This window comes from Falco peregrinus, chromosome 12, assembly GCF_023634155.1.
Source record: "Falco peregrinus isolate bFalPer1 chromosome 12, bFalPer1.pri, whole genome shotgun sequence".
NCBI lineage: Eukaryota > Metazoa > Chordata > Aves > Falconiformes > Falconidae > Falco > Falco peregrinus.
Genome location: NC_073732.1, coordinates 18,319,170 through 18,341,077, shown reverse-complemented (window position 1 = coordinate 18,341,077; position 21,908 = coordinate 18,319,170). Strand labels below are relative to the sequence as shown.

The window sequence follows — 21,908 nt, the reverse complement described above, 5'->3', positions numbered from 1 at the left end:
TCACATCCTGGTCTGTGCCTCTCTGTTTAAGAGCTTTTTGCTCCTCCTGGTGTTTTCGAGTGATTTCTGCTCTGGTTAAAGGAAGATCTGCATCTCTCTCCTGCTCTTCAGTTGTCCGAACTCATCCTGGCTCCAGCTCCAAGCCTCTCTGCTGGGGCTGATTTAAAAAACCGCCGTGCACAGATGGAAAAGCAAATGGTTTGAGCTGGGTTTCATGTCTATTTTTCTGTGGCAATCCCCAGCTCGCAGGCGGTGAGTCCATCTGGCAGGAGCCTGAAACACAACAGCAGCGAGTGCCATGTGAGAGCATCATCTGTGTGAGCTGGGAGCCCTGCAAGAGGAGGGCTGGGTAAGGACTTCTTGATCCCCTGCCATGGAAGAAGGGAGACAGGTGGAAGTGATTTCTATTGACTGTGGTGGATGGCTGAATTAAATATACAGCAACAAAAAGCTAAAGGAAAGAAAACACAGTAAATGGTGAAAATGGGACTGAAAAGAACATGTTTGCATCCAGTGAGTGTGGCAACTGAAGAATTTAAAGGTTTTTCCTCCTGGAAAGAGAATTTGCCTCTCTGCTGATTGTCCCTGTGCAGATATAACTGGGAGATGTAATGGAGTTTAACCCTATTCCAAAAGCCAGGGGCTGCAGTAGGAGACCACCCATCCCTGGAGCTGAGGTGGTCTGACGAGTCATATTTGAGAGCACCTCCCTCCTTGCTGGGAACACCAGCCTTTGAGAGGTCCCTGCACCTGCTCGCTGTTCCTCCCAACTCTTGACCTGCTTCCTCACCCCTAAAGTTTACCATCCCCCTGGCACAACAGCTCCAGAGCTGAGCAGAGCCTTTGGCTGACACTTGTGCAATTTCATTCTGCGCATGGGGGGGGGCTGGGGTCAGCAGTGAGAAAACCTGTGCATCGTTGATGACTTTCTCCCAAAACCTACTTGAAACAGGTTTGGGGGTCTCCAGCCCCCTTCATCTGGCTTTTCCATGCCAGTGATAATTTTGGTCACAAAGCCTGACTGTGCTTGAGCCAAAAATTGGGAGAACAATTTAAAACAATAGAAAAGACCGGGCCAAGCAACCTGGTATCCTTTCCATTCGGCACCCAGAGGGAGCCAGAGCATCCCCAAGCGTGAGCGGCAGGGCAATATGGTCCCACCACAGCCCTGCCCTGCCAAGAGACTTGCTTCAGCCACATCCCCTCCTTGCCGGTGAGGATGGGTCCTCTCCTGTGCCACGGCACCAGGGAGGGAGAATTCACAGGGTAACTGTTTTTGGCAGCTGGGATGCTTGCAGGTGTGATGTGGCCGATGGGCACTTGTCAGCATCTTCAGGACCTTCTGGTCTGATTTTCCCCTCATCCAAGAGGCTGCTTTGTGCGTGGTGCCAGCCCCACAAAAACAGGCTCATCCCCCAAGAGATAGATTTAATGTTTTTTTTGCAGAAAACATCCAGGCATTTTCCCATGAGCCACCACATTGATGCTGACGTCCCCTCTGAACGCTGTCCCCCCTCAGTTCACTGCCTCCAGTCCAGCCTCAGTGGTGACAGAAGGATGATCTCCTTTCTGCAGGTGAGAGCAAGGGCAGAAGCAGAGCTAGCAGAACAATCCTGATTTTGTGCAAATACCCACTTGGGTCCAAGGCACTGGGGGAAAGAAAGAGGACTGAATATGAGTGAGCAAAGCAGGACTCTCCATGCTTGGTGTATTTTTGCACCCTCCAGTCCTTTCAGTGCTAAGTGCACCTTTTAATACCTAGAAGTTGAAGGTTTAGGCTATGCAGCACTGCACAAATCCTGCACTAATGGCAGTGCAAGTACACCTCGGTGCTCTTCTAGATCCATTATGGTTTGCCTTTAGCTGGTTTTCCAGCAAAGCTGGTGTTGGGGTCAGGGACTTGGGATGCGCTTGTCTCCCCTGCCTTTGCCAGGGGTGGAAGCAGCTCTTGGCTGAGCTGCAGGATCACTTCATTAGCCCCAACAAGGTTTTTGGTCAAGGCTTTGGCAGAAGGTGGATGGTGAGACCAGGCTCAGTGTTAACCCCTGTGCTGCCGCTGTCCTGGTGTGCGGGAGCACTCGGGCCAGGCTCGTACAGAAACTGCCTGTCTCCTCTCTGTACACTGGCAGCCTTCACCTGCAATGTGACGGAGCCGCTTGAAAACAGAAGGCTAAGGAAACCCCATTTAAATAAAGAAACCTGGCATGACTGTGGCTAGAGACATTTGGGCTTTCCTTGAAATTTCCCCTTTCTCTTCTGGACCTTTCTCCCAGTGCGATCTCCTTACATAGACAGATTTGCTCCCTCCCAGGCTGTGGCTCATCCGCCTGGGGTGTTTTATCACCTTCAAGGTCTGGGCAATGCTGGTGCTGTGGTGGGAGACACCTTGTGCGGAGGAGCTCAGTTTCCCTGGGAGGGATGCCCTGAGCCAGGGTGAGGATACGGGCACAGGGTGAGCCCCAGTGAAGCAGCAGGACCGGTTCAGGTGCTCCTCAACCAAAAAGCGCAGGTCAACACCACTTGCCTTACAAGAGCCTCAACCAATTTCAGCAAGTTTAGGCACAAGACTACGAGGCTCACAGCCTGGAGGGTGCTGGGTTTGGCACCCATAGCGGTGATGATTCATTCTGCTCCCAAAAGATGGGTGCAGAGCGAGCACTGCTCCGTGGCACAGACCACAGTCTCTGCCCATCACTGCATGGGCATGTCCTGAAGACTCAGAGCAAAGGGGCACCAAGACCCAGCAACAGCAATGTGCTTCCCTTACCCTCACAGCATCCTCAGGAAATGTGTTTCACTCCTAACACCTCAACATACCCTTAGCGAGGCTGTTACACATACATACGTACCAACATAGGTATGTATTTAGGCTAAACTTGGTCTCAGAAAGGCTTTTCTAGAGGAAATGCAGCAGCTTGCCCAGTCAGGGCTGCCTCACCTGGTGAGGCGGGAGACTGGGAGCACCAGGCATTCCTCCTCCCCTGACTCACTGTCCCCCTATGACTGCTTCCAAAGAGCTGGAGGCACCTTCTTCCTTGTCCCTGGGGGCTGTAGGAAAGGACCTTTCCTTCTTTCCAGCCTTTTTTTTTGTTTTAAAGACTGTGTAAAGAAATATACTTAAAGGGTTCAATTTCAAGCCATGAATCAAATCTTTGGGAGAGTTGCAACTTCACGAGGCTAAATCATGCTATAAACAGTGCTTGGAGGTTACTTATCCTACTCAGAATTACTGTAAAAGCCCCTTTTTTCCCAAGCAACAGGCTACCCAGGGAGCCCATTCTTGCAGGCGAGGCAGAAAGTGCCAACTACTTGTAAATTATATGAATGGACCTTTTATTGGTCAAATGCTACCTTACTGGACTATGGCATGGGGCAGAGAAAGTAATGAAGGCAAATGGTGCAGAGCCACCAGAGAAACAAATCAAATGAGGGTTTGACAGCATGATCTGCATTTGTTTGCTCAGAGAAAATTGCAAGTACTTTTGGTTTTCATGCTGGAGGCCAGAAAGGGCTGCAGAGTTTCTCCTTATCCTTAGGCAGGGGCTTGCCAATGTGGATTTGAGACCTGAGATGGAAATTATGCCTCTGGTGGCTTTTTAGGCTGTGTCTGCTCTGTCCCTCGAAGTGGCTACAGGTGAGCTGCTGGGTTAACCCAGTGTGCCATGGCTGGAGGGGCAATGCCTTGCTCATGGGGAGGTGGGAAAAAACTCAGCAGAGGATGGTCTTGTGAAGGGTCCCCTCTCTGCGTGCTGTTGCAGGTCCTTCCTCCCTCCCTCCACCTCCTGTGAACCGGCCTTCTCCAGCCTGCCTGACCATGGGACTCCTGCCACATGCCAGGCTCTGAAGTCCCTGCAGGCGGGACGCTGTGCAGCCACCATAGCAAGGTACATCCTTCAGCAGGTGAGACTCCTCAGGGAGTGCGTGGTACCCGCTGGCACGCCACGCTTTGAGGGTCAATGCCGCCTTCCCCAGTGAGCAAATCACCCTCTCTGGCTGTGCTCACTCAGCCACGTTTTGATGCTGTTAACCTCAGGCAATGTGCAGCCTCTGCCCTGTGCTCCACAACATCTGCATAATAAATACGCTAAAGCAGCCAGCTCATTATTGGAAATATAGTCCCTGGGAGGAGGTGGGCAGACCCTGCTCATGCCTGCACCATGGCTTGTTATGAAAGGGTTGCTCTGCTCAGATTTATCTTCGTGATCCCACGGCTTACATCTCAGATCTGTGCTGGGGACAGCACTGATGCTCAGAGCCCAGACCCAGACCCCCACCCCCACTGCCCATCCACTGCATGGCCGGGGGGCTTCCCTGGGATAGGGGCTGCCTGTCCTTCTAGCCCTTCCCTGTTCCCCTGCTCCTCGGCAGAAGCTCTCACTTCTGCAGGGCATCACTAATTGTGAACTGCAGGGCACTAATTCAGGCCCTAAGGATTTCCAGTGCAGGCTCCCATCCCACATAACTATCACTTTCCTTGGGAGCAGCTCGTGCCCCTTCCTTGCCATGATATAAGCGATTATTATTGCATTAGTGTTGGGCTGCTGAGCCATAATGTCGTTACAGTCAATGGCATTAAGCATTTAATTACCCAGCGGGATGAATCGATGGGCTTCTTTCTTTGCTCTACAATTAAAACTGAGCAGGAGAGATGCAGGGTAATTGTCTGCTTTAAGCTTCTCTGATGTTTCATGTGCACGGGGATGTGCTGATGGCTTGTAAGGGATGGGAAGGAGAAGACTTTTCCCAAGAAACCATGTTCTCATCTCCCTCCCAGGACGCAGGCGTCACGATCACACACTTGCCCAGCTTAATGAGACACCATTGGTCATTCAGGACCAGGTTTTGCCTTCGACAGTGCTGACGGTGGGAAAATTATTCCTCCAAGTCTTATTTTTAACGGCAGTCACAGAAAGTTTGAAAGCAGTGACTAACTTGCGCTCTGCCAGTGGGGATTTCTGCAGTGAGAGCTGGTAAGTGAAAGAGCCCAGTGTGCTGCGGGGACAAGGCACAAACAGCCCGAGAGGGGTCCGGGCTGGGGACGTACTTTCAGCCCCCGCTTTTAACCTCCTTTCGATGGAGCTTGCTGCGGAGGGGAGGCTGGGGCAGACAGAGGGTGAAAGCTGGGTGGGCTTAGTATCCCTGGCACCGTGCTGGTGACTCCCGAGCTCTGACCTTCCCCAGGCACTTGGGTGGTCTGTACAGCTCAACACTAGCCTGGGTCACTTGAGCTCTGCAGGTACAGTCAAGTGTAAAGTGACCCTCTCCAAAAAGCTCGGCTTGTGGCTGGACCTGCAGATGCAAGCACGAAAACCCTTGGGGTGGCTGTTCCCTCACGTGGGTAAGTTGGGGCAGAAGCTTTGCAAACCTTGTGGATGGGGCTCAGGGGGCAGGTTCAGCTGGGACAACACAGCACAGCAGCCCCCTGGGGAAATGACAGCCCATTTCCCACTAAGCTAAAGCCACCCAGTGTGCCTTCCACCGGCACCGATGCCTGTGCCAAGCACGGTTTTGACTTGGCTCTGCTGGCTGAGACCTGCCAGCTCCCCTGGCAGAGGCTGGGACACGTTATACTGGGCACACATCTGTCTGTGTGTGCCTGTGGGCTGCACGGGGTCCCTGGTGCACTGTGGCTCTGCTCTCTCTGGTGGCATTTGGCTCTGTTCTGCTTTTAAAGGTAAGGACATGGGGAAGCCCCAGGTTCACTGTGCCACGCTGCTCACTGCCTTCACCGAGGGGTGGGTGCCTGTAGCTCCCAAGGCAGGGCTGAGCTCACCCCCCTCACGTGGATACACAAGAACAGAGGAACCGGAGGGGGATTCCTGGTTTCCCAGTTTGGACTCAACAAAGATTTTTTTTTTTTCGATTGAGAACGAAAAAGGAAAGAAAAAACCAATCCCCTGGTTTGGGTTTGCTCCCCCCTCACCACCCAAATTGCTCCACATTTCCCTAGCCTGGTTTCTCTTCTTTATCTCACACCTAATACAAGTCCTCTTTGTTTCAGTCCCACTTTTTTCCCTCACACCATTTTTTCCAGGGCTGCACTTGTTCTTCCAACTGAGCAGAGCCAGAGGGGAGTCTCGCCTGTCCCGGGGGCTCTGTGCAGCTGCTGGGCTTGCTGGGGGCTCACAGGCAGGCGGCAAGGTCCTGCTGCCGGCTCCAGGCAAGGCGTGTTAGGGAGAGGAACTGGTTGCCAGAAGGGACATCTCAGGGGAATTGGCTTCTCCTGGAAATAGAAAAGCCCTTTTTTCTCTCCAGCATACCAGGAACAATCAATGCAAGGAATACTTGGAGGTCATGAGAAGACTAAACACTGCACATACGAAACTCCCTGTATGAGACACCAAGACTTTTCCTCGTCATGAACCCCAGGAAAAGGCACAGCCTCATGCAGGAGGGATGTGCTGGGTTATCACCCATCACCAGTGGGAGCGGCAAAGGGTGTGTCTGGCTTCAGGGACCCATGCCAATCCCTGCAGCATCCCACCTTCAAAAAGGATGTTCCCGAGAGAAGAGAACCCGTACTCTGCCAGGCACTGCTGACTTTCATCCCTGCAGCCCACTGTGTCCCGAGTTGCCCGTTTCAAGGTGCAGGACGTGGCCTGGAGTGCAGCTGCTCAAATCAAATGCCATGTGTCACAGCAAGCCCTGTGCCCACTTTGTGCCATCATCCTTGGGGGCTGACCTCTCTGTATGGCCAAGGCCAGGTGGGTAACGAAGAAAAGACTTAAATTAGGGTACCACACAGGCCTGTCTCATTTGGTGCCCTGCATTAATCAGGGCCTGGGGAGAGTTTTCTCCACCTGCTATTTGAAGTGAGCTGTGCAGCCGGGAAGAGAAACAACCAGCACTGTGTGCTGACACCACTGCGTTACCATCCATCAGCTGCTCCACGGTACCCACAGGGATGGCTCTGGCTGGCAGCAGGCAAATGGCCGGGGAGCAGCATAACAGGGTGAGGTGGGCACTGTTGGCAGGGGAAGGGGCTTTGCTGGTGGGACATGGGGATGCTCAAGAGGTTTTAACATAGATCTGAGATGGATAAATGTAATTTATTTTTTTTTTCTGTTACCTTTGCCAGGCCAGGCCACTGCTTGGACCATGTAGCAGGTGAGCCATGATGCCAGGGGAGCAAGGCTGGGGAGCTTGGGGACACATTTGATGGCATTTCTAGCTTGCTTCGTCCCTCTGAGCCCCCGCGGATGTGTGGCTGGAGGTCCCTGGCGGTTTTGGGCAGCAGCCGCGCCTGTTGCCACGGGTAAAACTTTTCCTCTGCGAAATGCGCTTGGCTGCAGCTTGTGTCTGGCAGGTACCGAAGGTGGGGCTCCCCTGAGACCCCCTCCGTGGGAATGGCGCAGCCAGCAGGCGGGATGTCCCCGGGATGTCCCCGGCATGTCCCGCCCGGCGCCGGGGGCAGCCAGGGCCACCCCCACCCCCCGCGGCCCTTTGTCGCCACCTAGTGGAAACACGCAGCAGCGACCGGGCCCAGGCTGCACGGCACGCCTGGGACACTCTCTCCACACCTAGGGTCTCTGGGGGGGGTCTCCCCGGGGCGGGTCACCCATCCTGCCTGGCTTTTGGGGAGCCGCATCTGCCTGGCAGCCCAGCTCCCTCCCAGCCCGAGGCAGCGGCAGCCGGGCGAGGTGTCCCCAGCGCTGCCAGGCTGGGGAGAAGCACAGGGGACGAGTTTCTGCTGTGCCAGAAACTCTGAATCCTTGGCAAATCCCTCCTGGGGTCTCTACTAAACCATCTAAATTCATTTTAACTGTGGAATTAGATCAATGTTCCCAAGCTGCAGACATGCTGCAACAAGCGACAGCCATAAAAGCACCAAAAATACATTTACTCCACCAACAGAGCTGTTGAACCTGCTCTTTTGGCCGAATTACTCATTGATGCTGCTCTGCAGACCTCCCTTGGCCCTGAAATTTCTGATGGTACCTGCAGAAGATCAGGGCTGTGCTGTGCTGCTGGGACAGCCTTACAACGTGGTGTATCCCCAGGAAAAGGCTGGCCTCGCTGTCACTCTGGCATCCTCCTGCCCACTGCTAGGGCTGCCCAGAGGTCCTGACCACAGGTGGGATATAAGGGAACAGCCCAGCCTAAATGCTGGCATCTACAGTCCCCTGGCTACCCTCCTCCCTGCAACATCCCTGGCCCTTTATGGCCACAACAGCAGCTGGCAGGGTCGGGCCATATCCAGACCTGCTCAATGGTGCATGGATTAATGCAGTGCAGCAGGCAGTGTTGGTTCTCACTTGTCTGCACACAGGTGCTGTGCTCCTTCCCCCAAACACCGGGTCCTGCTGCATCCTCAGAGGTGCCAGCACCAGGAACATCCTGCCAGAGCTGAGCACACTGCTGGGAGAGAAGATGGAGTACAGGCCATACCAAGATGTCCCCTGTCAGGACTAGGAACCGAGACTGGCCAGTTGCCAGCCCTGCCCTTTGCTGATCCCACCGCTGACATTATGTTATTAGACACATGCAGTGTCCTGACTGCCAAAACTGCCCCTGGCTGAAGCAACAGTTGTCCCTTTCCCATGGCAAACCAGCCCCCTGCTGGGCACGAAGCAAGGCCAACCCCAGCACTAGCAGCAGATCTGTACGAGCAATGATAATATGGGATTTTGTTGCATCGTCACACGCAGGCAGAATAAGGAGGGAACAATTAGCTCTCGGTTCAGATAAAGATTTCTGCCAGGTCTCTACTTCCTCCATCTCCATCACCCTGCATCCCCATGGGCCACCCCGAGTCTGTGCTGCTGCTTCCCCCGGGCACTCGGTAACAGCTCCTGCAGGATGCAGTCAGTGGTTCATGAGCCTGATGTTACTATTTCACATGCAGAGTCCAGCTGCCCTATACAAGGGGTTTCCCCAGGCAGGATCCCCACCTGCCTGGGCATGTGACCAGGGATGGAACGTGGGCAGTGTCCCCCTCTGTTCCAGCTCCATCCCTCCCCATACTGACTGATGGTGGCAGGCTCTCCACAGGCTGGCTTTCTCCTGGCGAGGTTGACTGATCCCATCATCACCCCTCAGTGAGTGCCCTCAGCTACGACTGCCCACCTGAAACTGCCTCTCCTCACCCAGCAAAGGAAAAAGAGGTACTACGACAGCCCAGGAGCCAGGTATGTTGCCTCACCCACAATGTCTCCATTGCTTTCAGGTATCACTGAGCAACCCAGGGGTGTCTCCTCAACGGCAGCTGCATTTATTGAGAGTTTGGTGGGGCTTTTTTCCTTTAGGGCTCCCTAGCATCTTGCATTCTCCAAGTTAGGGTTTCTCTCAAGCATGCCTGAGAAGGGCAAACGGCTGTAGCCACAGACACGTGAGTCAGGAGCCCCCAGGAGCTGGCTGGATGCCCACTTTGAAAGTGGGAGAGGGTGTAAGGCAGCGGGGAAGCCCCAGCAATAGAGGCCACTCATGTCCTTGGGGGACCACCACTCAGGCCTGCCAGCAGACTGGCAAGTTAAACAGGGGTGCTGCATTCCTGGGGTCATCCTACCCCAAATTTATAGCCACTGGGGTAAACTCCACAGGGAGAAAGCTGGTGTCTTCTTTCAGTGACTGAACTTGGAAGCACTCATCAGGCGAGCACAGGTTTATTTTTTCTGCAGCGTTGGGTCCTTTGTCCCTGCCGGGAGCCACTGGAAGGTGGCAGCTGCAGGGTGCTCCTGTGCCAGCCGCAGCTGCAGCAGCTGCACACCGACCAGCTCCTGGGGGTGCTCCTTCAGGCTGGCCGAGGGGGCTTAGTGCCCCCCAGGGCTGGGAAGGAGGTGCCGGGGGGGAGTGCGGGGGGCGGGGGGGGGGCAGAGGCAGCGCTGGGGAGGCCCCAGCCCCCTCCCTTTGCCAAGGCCAAAAGGAGAAAGCGTGCTCGGGCTGAGCTGCATCCCCGGAGCCCAACTGCCGCAGAGCCGGCCTGCGAAGCCTGTCCCGACGGCGTGCAAAGGGGCTGGCAGGCCCGATCCCAGCCCCAGGACCCCCGGTCCCCAGTCCCCCCTGCTCCGCTGCCGGGCCCCCCGCCCCCCCCGCTGCCGGGCCCCCCGCCCCCCCCCCTGCCGCGCTCCCGGGATCCCCAAGCCCAGGACCCCCGGCCCACTGGACCCCCGACCCCGTCCCAGTTCCCCCACGTGTCCCGCCGCTCGCCACGTGCTCTCCCGCGGCCCCGGCCACGCCCACCCTCAGCTAAGCTCCGCCGCCCAATCAGGGCGCAAGCGCCGAGCTACCGCCCTCTCATTGGCTAACGCCGATTACTCTCGGGCGGGCAGCGCGTCTCCGCGCTCTCGCCCCCCACCTCACTGCCTCGCTCTCGCCGGCGGCTGTAAGGCGCTTTCCCGTTGGCTGATCGCAAACCGCCAGAGATTGGCAGAGAGGCTCGAAGGGCGGAGGCGGCGATTGGCCGGGCGGCGCGCCACGCGCGGCGATTGGCTGAAGCGGGGGCGGAGGGGGCGTGGCGTGACGGAGGGCTAGGCAAGCGAGCGGAAGGGGCCTGCGCTCCCTCTTTCGTTTCAGTCCCCGGTCCGGGTCGCCAGCGCCTCGCCGCCGCTCCCGCCGCCCGCCCGGGGCCCGCTCCGTTCCTTGCTGCCGCCCCGCCGGCCGTGCTCAGCGCCCTCCTGAACTAGCTCGGCCGCCGCCCCTGCGCCGCCAGGCACCGCCGCCATCATGGTGAAGATCGCCAAGGTGAGGGCGCCGGGCGGGGCGGCGCGCAGCCGCCGGGCGGGAAGCGGAGCGGCCGCCGCCGTGGCGGGCGGCGGGCGGATGGTGATGGGTTGGGAGCGGGGGGCGCCGGGCCGCCCGCCCGCCGCCAGTTCCACGGGCCGCGCGGCCGTTTGCAGGCCTCCCCTCCCGCACCGTGAAGATGGCGGCGGGGGGCGGGGCCGCGGCCGCGCGTTCGGGGGGGCGGCTTTGGGCATCGGCCCGGCCCGTTCCCCGCCGCGGTGGCGCGCGCGGAGGCCCGGCCGCGGGCGGGGGGAGGGGGCCGCGATCGGGGCCGGAGGAGGGGGAGGGGGGCACCTCGGCGCGCGCAGCCCGTGGGGGGGGGGGGGCGGGGCTACACCGTACTGCGCGGCCACGTGGTGCGCCGGGGAGAGCGAGCACGTGGGAGCGCGCGGCGCCCCCCGCCCGCCCCGGGAGGGCCCCATTGCCCCGGGCCGGGGGCGGCGGTACCGGGCCGGGGCGGCGGGATCGTGGCTGTGCCGCTCGCTCCTCGGCGGGGGAGGTGGGGGTGGCGAGGGGGCGAATGCCGCCTAACAGCCCGCGCTCTTTTTCAGACTCCCAAGAATCAGATCAAACAGAAAAAAATGGCTCCTCCCCCCAAAAAGGTGGAGGAGAGCGAGGAAGAGGAGTCCTCGGAGCTGGAGGAAAGCAGCGGGGAGGAGGTAAGGGGCCGGGCACGTGCCGCAGGTGTCACAAGGGCTGGGGGTGCACTGGGTTTGACAGGGGGTCGATGTTAACAGCCAGCCGGTGCCTGTCGGTTACCTGCGGCTGCAGCATAAACCTGATGTCGCAAGAGAAAAGGGACGTGGGGAAAACTCGCGCGGGAGGTAGGTCTGGGCTTCCAGGCTTTGGGAGGGCTGCGGGGCTCTTAGAGCTGCCCTGGGGTGACGACGATCGGCAGTAAGTGACTTGCCACACACAAGTAATAAGCCAGACTGAAAATTTCAAGCTACCAAATGCCCCTAGGGAGATCACTGGTCTTGCTTCGGGACCAGGGAGTTTGGAGATGCTTTAATATTCCATAAGTTGTGAAAAACTTGAAAAAGCTGGTTTTGAGCCTTATGAAGTTTAACAGAATAGGCAACTAAGGTCATTGAGCGGAAACAAAGTCTGTCAGAAGGATAGGCTTTAGGTTGCAGTTCCCATATATTAGCCTCGTCGTTTAGAGGGCCAGCATGTCTTACACTAGGGTGTATTTCAGGTGATCCCTCAGAAGAAACAACAAAAAGCAGCAGTTACACCAGCCAAGAAGGCTGCTACCCCTGCAAAGAAGGTCGCTACTCCTGCGAAAAAGGCAGTTACACCTGCCAAGAAGGCTGTGGCTACTCCGGCTAAAAAGGCTGTGGCTACTCCAGCTAAAAAGGCTGCCATCCTAACCAAAGGAGCGAAAAATGGAAAGAATGCCAAGAAGGAAGAGAGTGAGGAGGAAGATGAAGATGATGAGGAAGATGATGATGATGAGGAGGAAGAAGATGAAGAAGATTCTGGTAAGTTAATTTTGAAATACGTATCCATTCTTGCATAAGTGGACTGAAGCTGGTCCAGTCAGGTTGCTGAATTTGAATACCTTTGGGATTGAAAGTTTAGTATGATTTAATAGTTGTGAGAAGGGGCTTCATTGATTAAAAGGTGGTGAGGAAGGAAAGGGGGGTAATCGGTGACGTTTGGAGAAGAACTTGGGCTGCAGCTGTGTTATGTTGCAGCATGTGAAGCATCTTCTAGTTTTCTGACTGTCCTTTCCTGAACTTAGCCAAAATCTCCTGAAAGAAAAGTAATTTTACTAGTAGTTTGAAGGCTGAGTGGTGTGGGTAAATGCTTGCTGTATTGTTGGTGCAGATGAGGAAGAGGAACCACCAATGCCTGTGAAGCCTGCAGCCAAAAAACCTGCAGCAGTACCAGCCAAAAAGCCTGCAGTTGTGCCAGTAAAACAAGAATCTGAAGAAGAGGACGAGGATGAAGATGAGGATGACGATGATGAGGAAGATGATGGTAAGTGAGATTGAGGAAAACTTTGCAGTGCTCAGCTGATTTTAGATGAATGCTGTTGTCCATTAAATGTGGCTGAGTGGGTGTTTATTTAGCTTGGTTGCTGGTTAAACTCTTGGGGAACAGGTACTGTTTTTTAATGCAACAAAGAGGGAGAGCCAGCTTTTATAAACACTATAAATATATTAAACCTGTTTCATGAGAACATACAAACTTAAGGAAGCATGAAAACCACTATTGTATTTCACAAGATTTTCTTTTCTTGGTCTCAAAAGGGGCTTGATCTTGAACGTGTCTGAAATCTTGTGCTCAATTTGTTTCAGAGTCTGAAGATGATGAGGCCATGGACACAACCCCCGTTCAAGTGAAAAAACTTACTCCAGCAAAGGCTGCACCAGTGAAAGCCAAGGCAGACTCTGAAGATGAGGAAGATGAAGAAGATGAGGATGAAGATGAGGAGGATGAGGACGAGGATGAAGAGGACGCCGAGGAGGAAAGTGAGGATGAAAGTGAGTTTAAATGTTTTTGAGATCATAACTGTCTTAAGAGGAAAGATTCATGAGAAAAATCTTTGTCTGTCATGGTCTTTTGGGCTGAGAAATAGTTGTTGTAGTGATGAGAGAAGGTCCCGTGTATGACTGGTGTGAAAATTATTGCTCCTGTATTGATCCAGTATAGGAGAAGTTGTTCTGTATTTTTCATGGTGTGTGTTCTTTTACCACAGAACCTGTCAAGGAAGCACCTGGAAAGAGGAAGAAAGAAATGGCCAATAAAAGTGCACCAGAGGCCAAGAAAAAGAAAACAGACGGTAGGTGTTGTGGGATCATCAAGCAGTGCTTGTTTCATGGACTGTTACTGGGACAGTGCATAGCTGTGAAGGAACAGGATGCTGGTACATAACTGAAGGGACAGGTTTTTTCCAGCACAAATGATGATTATAAGGGACTTAATACTGAAGTGTGATGTCACTTTAGAGCAGAAACTGATGTGCTAAAGCTTTCCGGAGTCCGGCTTCTTAAAAAAAAAAATAACCACAACCTGCCTTAAAACCCCAGATTCTGATTATCTTTTCATTTAAAGGGCCGACTTCAGCTTTCTCCCTCTTTGTGGGAAATTTGGTCCCCACCAAGGAATATGAAGAACTGAAGACTGGCATCAAAGACTTCTTTGGGAAGAAGAATATTGAAGTTTTAGATGTCAGAATCGGTGCCTCCAAGTGAGTTCATCAGTAGAACTTAGCTGCCTATTTCTTTTGATTGGCAGGAATTTGTTTGGAGGGGTGTAACTGCTGATGCTAGTTCCCTTAGGATGCTGGGATGGTTGCTAGGTAATGAATGGAAGCTGGAAGAGAGGCATGGTACTGATAAGTGTATAATACTTGCTTGGTTTGCAGCTTTTTCAGACAGTATTTCCATAAAGGAAGAGCTGCCACTTCAGTTACATAGCTGTTCTCTGCCGTTGTTTTGGTTATGTGGGCTGGTTAGCATTTATTAACAGTCTAACTTGACCAGCGGGGACCTCTCTGGTTTTGGGTTTGTTTGTGTCCCCTGCTACTACAGATGGATCACCTTAAATAGTAAGGTTACCCTTCTTTCAGGCGATTCGGCTATGTAGACTTTTCATCTGCTGAAGATCTGGATAAAGCTCTCCAAATGAATGGAAAGAAGTTAATGGGTTCCGAAGTCAAACTGGAAAAAGCAAAGAGCAAGGAAACAATAAAAGAAAATAAGAAAGGTATGGCCCATAACTCGTAACTGCCTGTGCACATCAATGAAAAGCTGTCATCATCAGGCTGGAGCAGTGTTACTGGTGGCTGCTCTTCTATGCCTTTAAGGCAGATCATCCTGGTTGGAGCTCTGTATCATAAACAGTTTCTCAAATGCTTACATACCGATGGACAAGTTCAGACTGAAATGTCTGGAAGTGTGATTCTGAAAAACAGTGTGCATTGGGGGCACTGAGGAGGAGATCTGGTTCTTCCTGAAGTTTTAGGACCTGTTTTCTGAACTTGATGCACTTAAGAGGAGTAGAATGGTAGCCTAATAAACTTCTGTAATAGTTGCTTTTTCAGCTTCTGAAACTGCTTTATTTTCTGCTGGATCAACTCACTGATTCTCGCTGATCTGGCAGCATAGATGAGACAGGGGTTTTCGCTGGTAACGTGATAGTAACTTTTTCTCTCTTTGCAGAGAGAGATGCTAGGACACTGTTTGTGAAGAATCTGCCCTACCGCTTAACTGAAGATGAAATAAGAGAGGTGTTTGAAAACGCACAAGAAATCAGAATAGTAATGAACAAGGAGGGGAACAGCAAAGGGTACGTAGCTGAGAGGACTGTTGGATGTTTGCTGTTCCTTAAACTCTTGGCATATTCCAGTAAGCTTGTGTGTTCTTTAGCTTCCTTAAGGAACCTCCTGCAGTAGGTGTACTGAAAATACTTTGAAGCCTTTTTCTCGACATCCTTCCCCCTCCTTGTTCATGAACTTAGTCATTCCTGGAAGGAAGCATTTGCTTATGTTCTTCTCTGTGCTGTAGGATGGCCTATGTTGAATTTAAATCAGAAGCTGAGGCAAACAAAGCTCTGGAGGAGAAGCAGGGCACCGAGATTGATGGTCGTGCCATGGTCATTGACTTCACTGGTGAGAAGAGTCATCAAGAACATCAGAAAGGTACTTTTCTAGACCAATAGCATGCATACAAATGACATACACAAGATTTAATTCTACTTGGTTCAGAAGTAGATTAGCTTGAAGTACTGCAGGAAAATGGTATCGGGAAGGGACCTTTTGCCTGACTTGTACTCTGCATCCTGTGCATTTCATGTCTACTGCATGATTCGAGACAAGGGGGGGCAGCTAGTGTAGGTGACCAAAACAGCGTTGCGGTTGGCCTTGTGCCTCACCTTGAGGTGAGGAGGGGGGCAACAACTACTCTTACCCTAGAAGAGTGTCTTGTGACTAGAGGAAGAGAGCTCTTCTTCCAAACTGGCACTTACAGCACTGAGTTTTCTCCATAGGAGGTGGAGAGAGGGAGTCAAAGACCCTAATTGTCAACAACCTCTCCTACGCTGCTTCAGAAGAGACTCTCCAGGAACTGTTTAAGAAAGCTTCTTCCATCAAGATGCCACAGAACAACCAGGGCAGGCCTAAAGGGTACGTTGTGCCTGACTCCTGAGTTGGCACTGTGAATGACTTGCCTCTTGTCCTCTCAGGCTGACTGAAATCTTCTCCTCCAAATAGGTATGCATTTGTAGAATTTCCCACAACTGAGGATGCTAAAGAGGCATTGAATTCCTATAACAACACAGAGATTGAAGGCAGAGCAATCAGACTGGAATTTAGTTCACCAGCATGGCAGAAAGGGAACATGAATGCAAGAGGAGGGTTTAATCGTAAGTGTTCCATGTTTGATCATTTGATCTTGAGATACCTGTGGGCAGGAGTGTACCGTTCATGGAAACATAGGGCTGCTTTAAAAAAAAAAAAAACCAAACCACAAGGCATGCCTGTGGAGTGAAAGACTGGCATCTTGAGTGAATGGGCTGGATATGATGACTGATTATCTGAAATGCTGATGAAAAAATTGCCTAAGTCCTCTAGATAGTCAAGTGCTGATCCAGCAGTGTCTGTCCTGTTAGTATCCCTATTGATAAGATGCAAGCATCTATTTAAAAAAAGAAAGGGGGAGCAGGGGAGAATTATTTTGACAGTACCAGGCTGGTTGGTGGGAGATACTTTGATGTCAGGTTCTAACTGCAGTCCTGAAAAAGTTTTCAAGGACTTCTTTAAGTACCTGAGCTGTTCCTTCAAAACAAACCCCTTAGACCTGTGAGCTGTTCCAGGGGCCAGTAATGCAAGCTGGATGTGATGTTAAGAAACTGATGGTTGCCTTCCTCAAGCTTACTGATCTCTGAATTTTTCTCTTACCTCAGAACAAAGCAAAACGTTGTTTGTCAGAGGCCTTTCTGAGGACACCACAGAGGAGACACTAAAAGAATCATTTGAAGGCTCTATAAGTGCTAGAATAGTCACAGATAGAGACACTGGATCATCTAAAGGGTATGTTTAATGCCACCTGGCATTATTTTAGTTGCTACAAAGAGCATCACTTCAGCAGGTTTGTACATCTTGGGGTGATTCTTTGAAGCTAGTAAATCGCATGGAACCAGGGGACAGGCTTACAGCTTCGGCTCTGGTCGTGGCGGGCAGCGCGTGCTCACTTCTCAATGAGCTCCTTCCTGCCAACAAATCCGTGGCAGCCTATGGATTCGCACGAGAAGAATATTAACTGTGCAGTACTGGCAAACTCGCAATGGGCTTCCATCGATTGTGATTAGCCACTGCTGTTTGACAAGTTAACGTGGCCCTGGTCCCTGTGTGGCTGCAGAAGCGTGGGTGTTTGTTTCTGACAGGATAAAGCACCCGTAGGTGGTGCTACGGCTGGTGGAGTTTTGACTGTCTCTCTCTGAACCCTTTTCCTAGGTTTGGATTTGTGGACTTCAGCTCCCCAGAAGATGCCAAAGCAGCTAAAGAAGCCATGGAGGATGGAGAGATAGATGGAAATAAAGTGATCCTTGACTTTGCCAAGCCAAAGGGTGAATTTCAACGTGGCGGTGGTTTTGGTGGTGGATTTGGTGGTCGTGGTGGCAGAGGAGGAGGCCGAGGAGGAAGAGGTGGATTTGGTGGCAGAGGTGGTGGCAGAGGATTTGGAGGTAAGAAGAAGCAAGTGCTGCTGTTCTAAGGGGAGGGGGTGTGCTCAAAAACAACCCAAAGCCATTCTTGGGTTTATGGTGTGGTGCCACCACAGAGTGCTTGATGTGAATTTGTTTTCATGTGTGTGCCGGGATGGGTTTGGAAGGGCGGTGGTGTCTGTGCAGGGGTGCCTGTAACTCTGCTTCTTGTAATAATTTTCTTTCTAGGTAGAGGAGGTGGCTTCCGAGGAGGCAGAGGAGGAGGTGGAGATCACAAGCCACAAGGGAAGAAGATAAAGTTTGAATAAACTTCCCCTTTCCTTTCCCTTCTCCTGCTCTCTGAGACTATCTGAAAGGACTCCGGGGGTTTTTATTCTCCTTTGATCTTGGCGGAGCCTTCGGAGGACATTCCAAGATGCGAAGCAGTACTGTGAGCCACTTGGAAGATACAATTTTCATTTCAAGGAAGAGAGAGCAAGCCATTTTGACTGCTTGCCCATTCAAACGGAACTTTTTAAAAAAATGAGCGATAGATGTGGGAATTTTCCCTCTTGTCTGTGAGTTGTCTTGAATTTATAATGTTTTACCCATGTACAAAAATATTTTTTTTTTCCTATAAACTTCTGTAGCATTTTTGCTGTAAAAATGCAGAATGTTTTATCATTTGTGCTTCAGCACCCTGTCTTGGACAGATTAAAAGGACCTAAACTGGTTCGTGTTACTTCTGTGCCACTAAATGAAGCAGGGCTGTGAGAAATGTCTGTCTTGAACCTTTTCTCCCTTAATGTCCCAGGCAGCAGCTAGTGTCCTGCTTTGCTGTAACCTGTGTCAGCCAAATAACATACGTGTGCTATGTTTAACGTGCTTGCAAGAATAGGGGAGGAGAATATGATTGGTAAGGTAAGCCCTGTGACCACAACCATGGTGGTTTGTTTTTGGTTTTTTTTTACTGAAGATGTATGTGATGTTGCATGCTAGCCACTTGGGTTTTTTTACTCTCTTTTTTACAAATGAGTAAATTGGATCTTGTACCAAGGCCCTGCAGCTCAGTCACCCTTTCCTACAGACACTGTGTTTTGTGCTTCGTTCCAAATTGTCTTCTCTTGTCTTGTCCTCCCTAAGTGTGATTGCAGATGCATTGAAACAGGGGCTTGGGGAAAGGAGCCGCTTGTTGCCTTGACCCACACGTATGCCTTTGGGTGTTCATCAGGCTTGGTGAGGGTGACTGCTCCCACTGGAGTGGGGATGAAGGTGGTAGGTCCTGTCTGCAGTAGTCACTGGCCTCTTCCAGCTAGTCACTTGGCTGGTGTCCTGCAGTGGCGGTTGGGGGACAGCAGTGCTCTTGAGTGCCTGCAAGCTGTGGGTGCAGAAACCCTCGGCCGGGCTGTGGGATTCTGCTTCCCAGGGAGCAGGCACTGACCTTGACCCTCAGTTCTGGCTGTGGGTGCAGCCAGCTCACCCCTCCTGGTGTATTTTGGCACCACGGGGACCTGTCGCAGCCCCTCGAACACTGCTGGGTATGGATTCCTAATGCGCAGCCCCTGCAGGGGGAAAAAGGGTTCTGTGCAGGTAAAAAGGCTTATAATACTGCGGGGGTAGGGTTGCCTTTGGCTTCGCTTCTCGCCGGACCCCTGAGGAGGGGTTTGTGCGTCGGTCCCCCCCCGTCGCGGAGGGCGCGGGGGCTCCTCCAGCCCTGGGCATCAGCCATCTTAGAGCGGCGCCCGAGCCCCGGCGGCAAATGGTCGGAGGGCGGCGGCGGCGGGACCGGCCGCCAGGGGGCAGCACTCGCTCGCGCAGCCGGGCGCCGCCAGGGGGCAGCACCAGCCCGCGCAGCCGGGCCGGGGCCAGGGCCGGGCCCCAGGGGCTCCGCACCCGCCTGGGGGTGTGTGTGGATGGCAGTGGATGTCGTGCGCAGTGCCCCGGATCCTGCATGGCTCGGAGGCCTCCCCCGTGTGAGGGAAGCCGAGTTGGGGGCTGCAGCATCCTTCCTATCCGTGCTGTCACTTGCGTCCTTGTCCCCAGCTGTGCCCCATGGAGCCCAGCTGCACTGTAACACTGGGGCCCTGTTCCCACTCTGGGGCTCTGGATCCCTGGCTGGAGCATTTGCTTGCACCTTGGTACCCTGCCACAGCTGGAGGAGGCAGCCCTGGGGCAGGTCACACTGCAGAGGAGAAGGGCAAAAGCATCCACAAGTGTATCTGCTCAGCGTTTGCCTTGTGTCCCACCTGTGAAGTGTTTGGTGCCATGGGCAAGCTGGCCCTGGTGGCAGGTGGTCCAGCCTGCCATATCCAGCGTGTCCTGGTCCCCCTTGCTGGCCTCTCCGCTCCCCATCACCCTGTTGAGGAGCCAGCCCTGAAACCGAGCCCCCAGTGCCCAAACACTGAGGTGAGACCCGTGGGCTCATCCATGGCTTTCCTCTTCACCCCCCAGGTCCATACCTGATGCGGGTTTGTCCCTGTGGATGTGGCTTGCTCTGCTCTGGGGTCACTGCTGCCCCATGGCCTGTGTATCCTACTGCGCTATGGAGAGGGGATGTCAGGCGGTGGTGGTGGTGGTGGTGGTGGTGGTGGGAAAAGGCAATGAGCCAGGTCCTGCCATGGAGAGCGTGACAGAGGCAGCAAGGTGGCGATCTCCTTCAGCATAAGGAGAGAGGGTGTTCAAACAAAACAGGTGAGTTTCCAAACCTGCTGTATGTAGCAGCTCTTCCCAGGGAGGGTGAGGTGAGGTGCTCCTCACTCCAGGGCACCAGCACAATCTGAAGTTCAGCTGGAGATTTCAAATGCAGCTGGAGGAATGCACGGAAGAGAGAAAACATCCACCGGCTCTTGTTAAACGCCATGCCAGGCTCTGCAAGGAAGCTGTGCCAAGCTGGAGCAGGGCAGCCACAGCCCTGAAATGCCACACCAGGCAGCGGTTTTGCCACTGGATCCCATTGCCAGGTTTCATTCCCAACCAGCCAGGCTGACTGGGCCAGCAGAAACCTGCTAGCAGTGACATGAGGTGAGGGCTTGTGGGTTTTTTTCCTTCTTCTTTCAACCTTTATTTAGAAACTAGAATGTTCACCAAATCTACAAGGTTTCTCTGTACAGGTCCCACCAGGTGAAGAACAGCAGCGAGAGATTTCTGCGCGCAGCCCTGGCTCACCGTATGCACCGCTACGGAGGGCGAGAGCTGTCCCTGCGTATAGGATAAATACACAGCTAACGTACTGTACCTGACATAAATTATGGAGGTGTCAATTTGGATTTCTGAACTCACTCCCGTTGGAAGGAGGGAGGGGACGGGAAAGCAGAGTGTTGTGTGCTGCCAGAACCCAGCAGGCACCGAAAATGCCCCTGGGGCAAGTCTCTGCCCTGCACTGCTGGCACTTGCCCCAGGGATGCGGTGCTGCTGGGTGCATCCTAAATCAAATTTCACAGTATTGCCACTAGCCCCAGTACCAAGGGCCGAGCCCTGGGCAGCAGTGGGCTCTTTCTCTTCCTCCTTTCCAAATCTGCAACTGGGCAGATGAGGGACACTGGCCAAGAGGTTGTGGGGCTTGGCAGGAGGGTGCCTTTTCTGGCTGGTTTATGGGCCTTTTTTTTTTTTTTTTTTTTTTTTTTTTTTCTTCCTTGTTTTCTAACCTGGGGAACATACAGACTTGGAGTAAATGAAACAGGCCCATTTCCAAAACACATTCAAAAAAGGAAAGAAAAAAAAAAAAGGCACTGCACAGGGGGACCTTTGAGGTAGTCAATATTTTTTCCCTTCAATGTCTGGCACCAGAGAGGGAGAGAGAGGGAATGCACGCTTGCCACGTTTCACTGTGCGTGGTCAGGGCCACGGATGGGGTTGTACATGTCCGTACATGACATGGACATCTGTGTGCGCAGAGCATGTGCCTGGGAGCTGGCATGCCAGGGCCTGTGCATGCGTGTGGCTTTGCACATGCCTGTGGCTTTGCTGACACCTGCGGTTGGTGGCTGGAGAGCATCTGTGGCCACATGTCTCTCTGTGTTGGGGCGGGTGTCCATCACAACAGCTGGCTTGGGGCTCCCCCTGACAGCTCCAGTGGTCCTTTCAGCCCAAAGAAAGAGGGCCATGTCTTGTGGTACCACTCCTTGTCATGCTTCTGAGCCTCATCCTGTAGAACACTGCAACAGCCCTGAGAGGGGCAGATACGGTGTGAAACACCAGCTCTCCTTCACCTTGTCCCGTTGGACCCTGCTCTGTGTACCAGGCCAGGACCGATACTCTCCAACCTGCCCTGGAACATCGTGCTTGCTGCAAAACCAGGGCTGAGCCTGAAGCAGCCATGCATGGGGTCTTTGGGGTCTGTTGTCCCCTTCTGAGGCAACCCCATCAGGGCAGCCCAGCTGCAAGGAGAGGGTCTCCCTGCAGCGAGCCCCCAGGGTGCCTGCACCCAAGCTGGGGTCCCAGGTGCTTTGGGGCCACTCCAGCTGGGGCTGATCAAGTTTCTCTGCCTCTTTCTTGGCTGTGGGCAAGGGCAGCCTGCCTCGTCCCTTCCCTTTCCTGCC

General features: G+C 53.3%; 1 protein-coding gene and 3 non-coding genes across 4 annotated transcripts; all 4 read left to right on the top strand.

The window, feature by feature from the left end:
• The first annotated feature begins 10,464 nt into the window (after nt 1-10,464).
• NCL (nucleolin) lies at nt 10,465-18,103 on the top strand. Its single transcript, XM_055817375.1, has 15 exons — nt 10,465-10,680; nt 11,271-11,378; nt 11,918-12,203; nt 12,553-12,705; nt 13,026-13,211; nt 13,427-13,510; nt 13,783-13,918; nt 14,300-14,436; nt 14,892-15,018; nt 15,237-15,370; nt 15,718-15,853; nt 15,941-16,092; nt 16,633-16,759; nt 17,183-17,412; nt 17,620-18,103. Exons 1-15 carry the CDS (start codon nt 10,663-10,665, stop codon nt 17,697-17,699), a joined length of 2,094 nt encoding a protein of 697 aa, XP_055673350.1. The 5' UTR covers nt 10,465-10,662; the 3' UTR covers nt 17,700-18,103.
• LOC114012271 (small nucleolar RNA SNORD82) lies at nt 13,624-13,693 on the top strand. The gene has a single exon (XR_003554632.1). It is a non-coding gene; the product is annotated as a small nucleolar RNA SNORD82 (small nucleolar RNA).
• LOC114012272 (small nucleolar RNA SNORD20) lies at nt 16,244-16,320 on the top strand. The gene has a single exon (XR_003554633.1). It is a non-coding gene; the product is annotated as a small nucleolar RNA SNORD20 (small nucleolar RNA).
• LOC114012270 (small nucleolar RNA SNORA75) lies at nt 16,918-17,056 on the top strand. Its single transcript, XR_003554631.1, has one exon. It is a non-coding gene; the product is annotated as a small nucleolar RNA SNORA75 (small nucleolar RNA).
• Nucleotides 18,104-21,908: the final 3,805 nt, after the last annotated feature.